At 31.4% G+C, this 11205-nt stretch overlaps 3 protein-coding genes across 4 annotated transcripts in view; 1 reads left to right on the top strand and 2 right to left on the bottom strand.

Moving 5' to 3' along the window:
• The window catches only part of LOC119602458 (probable protein S-acyltransferase 23), a 3066-nt gene extending 11 nt beyond the window's left edge, over nt 1-3055 (top strand). Inside the window, exons 1-4 of one of the 2 annotated variants that reach the window (XM_037953999.1) lie at nt 11-39; nt 195-1844; nt 1901-2392; nt 2457-3055. In XM_037953999.1, the coding sequence (XP_037809927.1) occupies nt 801-1844; nt 1901-2392; nt 2457-2648 (1728 nt within the window). In that variant the 5' untranslated portion in view covers nt 11-39; nt 195-800 and the 3' untranslated portion in view covers nt 2649-3055. Of the gene's footprint in view, nt 1845-1900; nt 2393-2456 lie in introns of both variants that reach the window. The other variant, XM_037953998.1, reaches the window with a different exon arrangement.
• A 1583-nt stretch (nt 3056-4638) lies between these two features.
• Nucleotides 4639-8772, bottom strand: LOC119602457 (engulfment and cell motility protein 1). The gene is made up of 3 exons (XM_037953997.1): nt 8519-8772; nt 6227-7783; nt 4639-5514 (listed from the first exon to the last, which is right to left on the bottom strand). The coding sequence occupies exons 1-3, from the start codon at nt 8628-8630 to the stop codon at nt 5015-5017; spliced, it is 2169 nt and encodes a 722-aa protein (XP_037809925.1). The 5' UTR covers nt 8631-8772; the 3' UTR covers nt 4639-5014.
• A 761-nt stretch (nt 8773-9533) lies between these two features.
• On the bottom strand, nt 9534-10607 carry LOC119602466 (TBP-related factor). Its single transcript, XM_037954007.1, has 3 exons — nt 10389-10607; nt 10239-10324; nt 9534-10169 (listed from the first exon to the last, which is right to left on the bottom strand). The coding sequence occupies exons 1-3, from the start codon at nt 10428-10430 to the stop codon at nt 9650-9652; spliced, it is 648 nt and encodes a 215-aa protein (XP_037809935.1). The 5' UTR covers nt 10431-10607; the 3' UTR covers nt 9534-9649.
• Between the last annotated feature and the right edge of the window lie 598 nt (nt 10608-11205).

An 11205-nucleotide genomic window follows, 5' to 3' on the forward strand; every position in this document is an offset into this window, starting at 1 on the left:
AACAAAATAAGTAAAATCTAAATATAAATACAAATATAAGTGCGTTGTTTTGATTAAAAGTTTAATAATTCAACAGATAATTTATTGTAGTTGTTGTTGTCTTATTTTAAAATAGCTAATTTTGAGCAACTATAACTATTTTTAGTTAAAATTTTTAACAATTCATCCTTTTTGTATTGCCAACCTATTTGCAGTTTATAGCGAAATAAAAACAAATCATACTCACACCTTGCTTCTTGGTTACAACACATGTTCCGTTTCCTTTTGTTTGAGAGCATAAGGATGTAAACAAACCGTTATTGAGCACACAGAACAGTTATTCTCTCCTTTCAAAGTGTATTATTGATTTTTTAAGAAAAAGTTGACATAATTTTTCGCCTTAACACTGCTGCTGTTGGAAAATCTTAAAATTAATTTGGAAAAAAGGAATTTTAAAGTAAATGCTCGATTTCTTAACAAAAAATTAAAGTGCTTTAACGTTAAGCATTAAAGATAATTTCTAAAATTGACGGGTTAAGAAAATAGCTAACAAAATTTCACACTTACTTGAAAATCCGTTGCTGCTACTCCACAGCCAACAACATAACACTGGAGGAGCAACATCACCGTCACCATCAACAGCTGCTGTATCGACACCGTCGACGTTATTTACGTCCAACGTCGTTGTGGAGCGTAGCGATTTCTTTAACGTGGCTTCTACCGACGGCATCAGGACGCAGCACAGCAAAGTTCACCCGAGTCCAGGGGCAGGTACGGCCCGTAGTGTTTGGGCCCTGCCCCTGAACTATGATAGCTGCAATATGGTGGCGGAAGAGGATAGTGCTGCCCACACGGATCATGAAGTGGATCCTCGGCGACCACACTCCCCGCATGTGGTAAATGTGGGTAATGGGGTTAATAGTTCTTTGGTGGTCTCGAATGCTTCTGGAGGCGCTGCTGGCGATAGTGGTGTAGTTTCCGGTCGTAGAGGTGAGGCGGTAGATGAAAATCTCTTGATTTTCGAAGGAGCCGATGGTACAGTGGCTCATCTGGACGATATTTTCGATATTATCAAAAATGGTGAAGTCAGTGATGTGGAGAATTTAACCGATAAATTTGGCATTGAATGTTTATCAGCCCGAGACCGTCATGGCTATACGCCTGCCCATTGGGTGGCTCTGAATGGTAATGTGGAAATGATGCGTTATCTTATCGAAAGATCGGCTCCTATAGATTTGCCTTGTTTGGGAACCCAAGGACCACGTCCCATACACTGGGCTTGTCGTAAGGGTCACGCTGCGGTGGTACAAGTTATGCTGCAGGCCGGAGTTAATGTTAATGCAGCCGATTTTAAAGGTTTAACTCCTCTGCATGTGGCCTGTATGTATGGACGCACTGCCACTGCCGCTTATTTGTTGGGTATGGGTGCTCTTAATCATTTGACCGATATTAATGGCGATACGGCTCTACATTGGGCTGCTTATAAGGGTCATGCTGATCTAATGCGTTTGCTAATGTACTCCGGGGTAGAGTTGCAGAAAACGGATAATTTTGGTTCCACGCCCTTGCATTTGGCCTGTTTGTCAGGCAATATGTCTTGTGTGCGTTTGTTGTGTGAAAAATCCAATTTAGATTTAGAGCCTAGAGATAAAAATGGCAAAACTCCCATCATGCTGGCTCAGGCTCATCAGCATCAAGACATTGTACGTCTATTGTATACGGAAGTTAAGAAAAAGTCACGCTGGATGCCTTCGGTATCGGAAATTTGGGGTTGGTTGTTTGGTGGTGCCGGGGACTCAAAAGGTCCCTTACTGTTGTTCTTATTCTCGGTTTTACTTTGGGGTTATCCCATGTACATGATAAGGGTAAGTGGCTTTAAATTATATGTATTTCTAGTTTTTTATTTATCTACATATTACAGGCTATTCCCATTACTTGGAATATCCTAAGACGTTCGCATTACTGTTTCATCTATTGGAATGCTGTTATGTGGATTAGTTGGATTATTGCCAATCGTCGTGATCCTGGCTATATACCTTTAAGTTCAGATGCTTATTATCGGGCCATTAAACAGATACCGTATTTTGATAAGCTTAAGAAACGTAATGTTATACTGACACGTCTGTGTCATAGCTGTCGTTGCTTGAGGCCACTGAGAGCTAAACATTGCCGTGTATGTAATCGTTGTGTGGCCTATTTTGATCATCACTGTCCCTTTATTTATAATTGCGTTGGCCTACGTAATCGTATGTGGTTTTTCTTGTTCGTACTCTCGGTAGCAGTTAATTGTTCTTTTACCATCTATTTCGCCTGCTATTGTGTTATGATCGAAGGTTTTACTTTGCTCTATGTTTTGGGTCTGGTCGAGGCTGTTGTGTTCTGTGGTTTGGGCTGGATTTTAACCTGCACTTCGGTAAGTTGTTTAACATTTAAACAGAGTTCTATATATAATTGCAATATTGATATGTTTCATTCAGATTCTTCATGCCTGCATGAACCTTACTACCAACGAAATGTTCAACTATAAACGTTATCCCTATTTGCGTGACAAACGTGGTCGCTATCAAAATCCCTTCTCACGCGGTCCCATACTTAATCTCTTGGAATTCTTTGTTTGCCTACCCGATCGCAGTGATGACAATGATCTTCTATTGGAGGATAATATTTGATTAAGAACTTAGGATAGAGCCCATCAGGCACGACGCCGTAAATTACCGCCTGCCAGAGGATAATATTAGGCTTTGGATTAGCAATAAAGAAAATCGGGTAATTTGAGTGTTGTAATGGAGATGGTTTTCCTTAAATATTGGCTTTATAATTAAAAATTAAATTCTTAAGCTTAAAATTTACTTCTTAAAAACCATATACTGCACAAAGATATCTATGGCACAACAACTTGTTTATCATGTTTAGAAATCTTGTTTACAGATTCTTCCATAAACGAGACCAGCAGAATAGATATCATTAAAATATTTGTACACAATATATAGCATATTTTTGTAACATTAATACTCTTTACAACTATAGCTTAGCAAATGTCTTGTTAATGTATTTTTAAGAATTTAAAATAAATTTATTAAAAAATATTCCTATAAAAAGGTTTTGTGTCTAAGTATAGATTGAACAAATTGAAAGGGTATCACAATGACTCAAAAAGTTTTTCCTAAAATTTCCTTTAGGGGATATTCATCTTTCTGGCTGAAAATTCACTTTAAATGGAAATTCATGCATTTTATTAAAAAATTTCCTATAAAAAGGAAATTTCCCTTAAAAGGGAAATTTTATAAAAAAAAATGTCTTTTAAAAGGGAAATTTGTCAAAAATTTCCTTTAAAAGGGAAATTTATCAAAAATTTCCTTTAAAGGGGAAATTTATCAAAAAATTCCTTTATGAGAGAAATTTATCAAAAATTTCCTTTAAAAGGGAAATTTATCAAAAAATTCCTTTAAAAGAGAAATTTATCAAATATTTCCTTTATCAATATTAAGAAGAAAACATCCTAAAGAAAAAAATTATTCAAAGCGTAGAAGGAAATTTACCAAAAATATCCTTTAAAAAGAAAATTTATCAAAATATACCTTTAAAAGGGAAATTTATCAAAAAATTACTATAAAAAGAAAATGTAGTAGGGAAATTTATCGAAAATTTCCTTTAAAAACGAAATTTATTAAACATTTCCTTTAAAAGGGGAATTTATCAAAAATGTTCTTTAAAATGGATATTTATCAAAATTTTCCTTTAAAAGGGAAATTTTTCAAAAAATTTCCTATAAAAGGGAAATTTTTCAAAAATTTCCTTTAAAAAGTAAATTTATCAAAAATTTCCTTTAAAAAGAAAATTTGTGAAAAATTTCCCTTAAAAGGGGAATTTATTAAAAATTTCCCTTAAAAATTAAATTTATCGAAAATATCCCTTAAAAATTAAAATTATTGAAAATTTCCCTTAAAAATTAAATTTATCGAAAATTTCCTTTAAAAATTAAATTTATCAAAAAATTCCCTTAAAAAGGAAATTTATCAAAAATTTCCTTTAAAAGGGAAATTTATCAAAAAATTCCTTTAAAAGAGAAATTTATCAAAAATTCCTTTAAAAGAGAAATTAATCAAAAATTTCCTTTAAAAGGGAAATTTATCAAAAATTTCCTTTAAAAGGGAAATTTCCCTTAAAAATGAAATTTATTAAAAATTTCCTTTAAAAGGGAAATTTATCAATATTAAGAAGGTAACATCCTAAAGAAAGAAATTATCAAAGCTTAGAAGGAAATTTACCAAAAATATCCTTTAAAAAGAAAATTTATCAAAAAATTCCTTTAAAAGGGAAATTTATCAAAAAATTACTATAAAAAGAAAATGTAGCAAGGAAATTTATCAAAAATTTCCTTTAAAAATTAAATTTGTCAAAAAATTTCTTTAAAAAGGAAATTTATCAAAAATTTCCTTCAAAAGGGAAATTTATGGAAAATTTTCTTTAAAAGAGAAATTTATAAAAAATTTCCTTTAAAAGGAAATTTATCAAAATAGGAAAATTTAGGAAAATTATTATAGAAAGGAAATTATAAAAAAATTCCTTCAAAATTTTTCTTTGAAAAGATACACATTCGGCTGAGAATTATGCACTTTTAATTTATTTTTACTTAAATAAAACTACAATAATTTTGATACTTTTTTGTATTTGTTTTATTACAAAACATTTCAATTTAAGTATAAATTTATTAAAATTAATTCGTTGAAAATGAAATTGCACACATAAAACATTATAAATATTAGGGTCTTATACGATTGTGTTTACATAATTGGATGATGATTTTATATATAATATAAAATATATATAAATTGGTTTTGTATAAAATAAAAGGGTAGATAAAAAAGACAATAATTATAATGATTAGGTTTGCGGTATGTGCGTTTTGTTTAAATACTTTTAGATTAACTTTGGCTTTTTTTTATTATAACATACAAACTTTGAATGCGAGACTAATAGAAAAATGGAGATTAATATTTTACTCTTGGAATATATCGATGTATCTTTGTAATACTTAATTTTCAAAACAAAAATCATAATTTTCTGGATCCTCTGGTACAGGTGGTGGATCCTTACTAATATCAACACCTTCAGTATCTAACAATCTTAGTTTAATTTCCATCGATAGCAGGGTATCGAAGTCTTCTTTTTTCTGTTTACTAACCATTTCTTGGCCCAAGAGAGCATTTATACCATCGGTCCAATAGTAGAAGATGGTTTCATCGGGCGCCACGAAGTCCAATGTCGAGTGATCCATACTATCGAATGTTATGGAAAAGGCCAAATTAACGGCTGACTTGCGTGTTCGTATTTCTTTCATATGTGGACATTCTTTGCCCTCCAATAATTGTTTGATATCAACAACGGATACTTTATTGGAAAGTTCTTCGAGAGTTGGTATAGTTTTTTCATCGCAGTCACCGTAATGTATAACTTTGTGATTGGGCGAGAGACGTGCGTACCAAAACTTATCTTTAGAACGGGCGCCACGTGAGTATTTCGAGAAACGGGTACCTGTGAATGAGATTTAAGATGATGATATTTGGACTGGGTCTCCTTTCCTTTAAAAAGGAAATTTATCATAAATTGCCTTTACAAGGGAAATTTATTAAAAATTATTTTAAAAGGGAAATTTATCAAAAATTTCATTTAAAAGGGAAATTTATCAAAAACTTCCTTTAAAAGGGAAATTTATCAAAAATTTCCTTTAAAAGGGAAATTTATCAACAATTTCCTTTAAAAGTGAAATTTATCGACAATTTCCTTTAAAATTGAAATTTATTAAAAATTTCCTTTAAAAGTGAAATTTATCAAAAATTTCCTTTAAAAGTGAAATTTATCAAAAATTTCCTTTAAAAGGAAAATTTATCAAAAACTTCCTTTAAAAGTGAAATTTATCAAAAACTTCCTTTAAAAGGGGAATTTATCAAAAGATTCCTTTTAAAAAAGAAAGTAATAAAAATTTCCTTTAAAAAGGGAAATTTATCAAAAATTTTCTTTTAAAAAGGGAAATTTATCAAAAATTTCCTTTAAAAGGGAACTTTATCAAAAATTTCCTTTAAAAGAGAAATTTATCAAAAATTTCCTTTAAAAAACAAATTTTTCAAAAATTTCCTTTTAAGAAAATTTATCAAAAAATTTCTTAAAAAACTTATTTTAAGAAGAAATTTTGCAAAAAAAAAAATTGTTGTCAATCCAAATATATAAACATGTTTATAAAACTCACCTTCTACTAAAAATGCCAGTCTTTGTTGTTTTATCAAGTCCAAAATATGCGGTGAAATTTTCTCCTTCAATTTAACTATAGCCGAAGCTGTCGAATCACATTCCTCTTTCGATGTCCTCTCCTGCTGGCGTAAATTCGTAATGGTTTGATACGTAAAATGGGCAATTTTTCCCCGGAAATCTTCGAGATTATCAGGACGTTGCTTTAAAGTACGTGTTATCTGTTCACGTACAACACTAAATACCTTTAGAAAATCTTCGCCAGTGGCACGCATATCCTTCCAAGTGCGATTCAAAGTCATGATGCAAATACAAAAGAATTCCTCAAATGGATGATCGTGAGTAAAGAACATGGGTTGAAAATCGACAGACTGGTCAGAGGGTGATTCGCCGATACGCAAAATATCACACAACAACTTGACTAACTCAATGGAAGTACGTCCAAAAGGGCATTCATGTTCATCACCACGACAAGAGTTATCGTGTACAATCTTCCGATACTGCTGTATGTAGTTGCGTGCAAAGTAAATCATACAATCGAGACCCAAAATGCCCGGTGGTGTTTCCATGAAATCTTGTGCCGGATTAATGTCACATTTAAAACCTAACTTTTTATAATACTGGGCAAAGTTAACATTTCCTGTGCCCGAACAATTGCCACCGCCACCACCCATGCCGGCGCTCATAAGATCGGAATATTCATCGAAAGCTATTTTACGTAATTCTTTGATTTTTTCATGGGCATCTTGATCTTGGGCATTGATTTTCATGCGCATACGTTGCTCCAACAAACCCAAAGTTAATGTTTGTAAAACATACAATTGATGGGTCATCTCAGTGCTAGTAACATTACCTATCAAAGCCAAACGATATTGTTTAGCACTTATTGTATGAGCTATTTGGCGCTTTCTACCCTCATCCGCTTTCATGAAGAGAGCATTTATTAATGCTATAGCATTTTGTATGATAACCGATGAATTGGCATCTTGTAATAATCTCAAGAGATCTTGCAAAGTCACCTCCTGTTCAACCAAAGTATATTTCGTACTATTCTGTACAATATTCTCTAAATTCGATAGAGCACTTTCGGTGCATTTGGGAAAATTTTGAAAATTTCTTACAATATAAATATTACGTTGTACAAAAGTATTTTGTAAAATCTCCCACGAAACCGTGCCGTGTTCCATTAGTTCTACGAAACTTTTTAAACTGTGTATAAGTATTTTATCCTCCTTGTCGGAGGGTTCTTCAATCATACTTATAATAATGCCTAGACCCTGTTCTTTTATGAATTCCAGGGCGAAGGTTACATCAACCGAAAGTGAAGATAACTTTTCCAAACAATCACCTTTAACATTAGCTGAACCGGCACGCAATGTTTCCAACGTATCATTGGCAGTTTTTGAGGGTGAATACTGAAGACGCAGCACGGAACCATTTTTAATTTCATTACGATTCTTTTCCGTAACATATTTTAAATAGTTGTTTTCACAAAATTGTAAAGCATAGTTTTCGGGATCAACAATACCCCAACAACTGCAGATTTCTTGGATTTTGCCTGACAAAAAGAAGTTAAATAATTATGTTAATATGACCAATTTTGGGATGATCGTGAGAAAATCTTGTAAAATATTAGTTTTGCTTTAAATTTTATTTGGTTACAAAAAGTTATGACTTCTTATGAAAAAATAATCATACTTTTGTATGATGATGCAATGGAACTTAGTGCAATAGTTGTGATAGTCTATGAATAGTTGCAACGGTTGTTTGCTTAATTTTTATGAGTAATCATCAAAATTCCGAAGACATTAGATAAACTGACATTGTCGACACCAATGAAGCTACTTTTAAGAGGCATTACGAACAGTAAACAGACAGACTGGTGGAGAGTGTGCTACCTAAACTAAACATACAAACGCATACTACTCATAGAAAGTCATTTACATAAAGTATATTCATACATTCTCATCGCCATTTCCTTCCTGTTGACACTATTTGAATATTTAATCAATTACAATCTTCATACAAATACCAATTGCACATCATTACTATTATTGTTTATTATTGTTTGTATGAGAGTTGTTGTTGTGCCTGTATGACTGACGGACTTGAATTGATTGTATGAACAACAAAAGGGCGTTGGTTTACCAAACTCAAATAAAAACCAATAAACACTCCTTTAAAATCCTTTTAATACCCAAGAAATTTAAGAAAACATAATAGTTTTTTATTGTACGAAATCAAACTTATTATTTGCTGTTTAAATTAATAATAAAATAACTAAATTATTTACCAGTTAAAGGTTGACGCTGGTCCAAATTAATCAATTGTGCTAGATGATTTTCATATTCCACAGCAATTTTCACTATGTGAGCATCCTTGACGGGCATCTTTTTTGGTATCATCTTGTTGTTTATTTCACTTTTAGATAATTTTAATGTAAAAATTTTTAATTATTAATGTATAAATTCAGCTTTTTACAAATTTTTTTGAGTTTGTGAAGAAAAAACATCAAAATTAATACAATAAAAATACACTGAAATAACGGGGTTGTAAAATATGTAAACATAAGTAGGTGACAGTAACAGGGTAGTTCATATAAATACAAGTGGTATTAGTAATTTTTATAGCAAAAACATATTCGTGTAGAACTTTTTATCGATATCATAACTAAGTAATGTCTAATAATGGGCCGAACTGGAATAAATTTCACACAATGACTTGTTTTTGTACAAACTATATTCAAGTATAATTTTGTGCTTTACTTTTTTTGGACTTTATAGATTTTCACAAGAAGACTTTATATAGGAGCTATGTTCAATTATGCACCGAGCCTGATTTACGTTTGTAGTACGATTTCTATTGATATTAGATATATATTTGCAAAATTGTAATAATACCGATATTCTAGAAGAAGTTATTTACAATAAATACATTTTGCAGGAGTATGAAAATTTGTATGGGTGCTATATGAAATTTTGAACAGATTCAAATAATTTTCAACCTTGTTAATGCCTGGAGAAAGAAAATACAAATTTGTTGAAATATCTGCCATCTAATCAAGAATAAGGAAAAACTTAATATTTTCAATTTCGGAATTTTTATCATATTTCCATTAGTTATAGAAATATTTACAGATTTTAAATAGAGAACTTCTCATGTTCTGATACAATTATTGAAGATATAGGTACCTTTTAAATTACCAATTTTTTCCCTATAGTACCTATGTATGTATATCCAGGATTAATAAAAACATCATTTTATTTACTTATTTGCTTATATTTAATTGCATATTATAGATTTTTATCTAAAAAATACAAAGATATTTGCCTAAATTTATTTCAAAAATGCCTATTCCACTTTCTCCGTTTTTTCTTAATATTTTTATATGAGTTTATGTAGGTTTTATAAATAACAATTTCTTTTAATTCTTACGAAAACTTAGTAATATGGGATATATTAAATCCAAACATTCTAAAATATCTTTACGTGCCTTCGCTCCCGTAAAAACAATTTTACCATTGACAAATATTAACATAACCATACGTGGTTTAACCATACGATATATAAGACCCGGAAACAATTCCGGCTCATATGAACTAAATTGGCCATGGACTTGATTGAGATTTTCCAAACGTATGGGAAAACGTAAATCGACTGTTGCCACTATATTCTGTAAACGAAATTCGGTAAATTTAACAGGATAGCCCAGTTTCTGTATGATGCGGGCAAATTTTCGTGTACCCAAAGAAGCTTCGTCTTCGTTGCGTGCTCCAGTGCAAATAATTTTACCCGTACGAAATATTAAGGCTGTGCAACGTGGCTCACGCATGCGCATAACAACACCATGAAAACGTGATGGTGTATATTCGGAATTACGGGTGCGATTGTTAATATCTTGTAGATTTAATTCGCAGGCCAGAGACACAGTGGCTACTACATTTCTAGAAAATCACGAAAATTGTTATTTGGCGTCTTAATACAAACAGTGAGGCGAAGTCTTCCATACTTACTGTAATTTAACATCATGTTGTGGCTCATTTGGGTCTACAGTTTGTGTGGCTGGCTGTTGTGGTTGTATACTAGAGTGTGGATTGATCTATAGCAGAAAATGTCTAATAATTTATTTCCTTTCCTTGTGTTTATTTTTTTTTTTACTTTACCTTTTGTTGGCTGTTGGTTGCTGCTGTTGTTCCCGTTTCCATATTTAAAAAATTCTTCTATATATTCAAACAAATATTCTCTAGTATTTTATCTATTTTATATTAAATTTTATTTCATAGTTTTGAAAATGTAAAAAAATGTGAAAATTAAAATTTTGTATTATTTTCTCTTCTTAATTGTTGTTTACGTCCAGCTGTTCTGTCGAAAATGACAGGAGAAAAAGCATGTGTTTATTAGGTGTGGCAAATTCTGCGATTTTTTAACTAAAATTTGGTGAGTCATATATTAATTATTTCACTTTAATTTTCGCCTCCGTAATTAAGATTTGTCAATCCGTTTGCAATTTCTAATCCTATAAAGTATATGTATTCCGGGTCCTTATAGATAGCGGAGTCGTTTTAGCTATGTCTGACTAACCATATAGGTATATGTTAAAATTATTTTTCAGAAAATCACAGATATTTGCTTGATCCGAATCTTCAATAATTCTATCAGACTTGTTTTCGAAAAGTTCTTTATTTAAAATCAGTAAAATCGGACCACAAATAATAGTCCGATTATTAGAATCGGTTCAAATCATATGACTTCCATACAAATAACCATAATCCCGGAAAATGGATTTGTTATCAAAAACTCCCTCTAGAATATCGGTATTATTGCAACATTTTACATATATAAATCTAATACCAATAGAAACCGTATCACTTACTAAAACCTGGATCGGTTCATAATTGGCCATAGCACCCACATATAGTCCACTTCCGAAAATCAATTCAGCGAACATAATTCATAATTAATTAATTTTTATTTTAACAC

This window comes from Lucilia sericata, unplaced genomic scaffold (genome assembly GCF_015586225.1).
Source record: "Lucilia sericata isolate MDLA Ls3-8-SP2 unplaced genomic scaffold, ASM1558622v1 Contig000233F_arrow, whole genome shotgun sequence".
NCBI lineage: Eukaryota > Metazoa > Arthropoda > Insecta > Diptera > Calliphoridae > Lucilia > Lucilia sericata.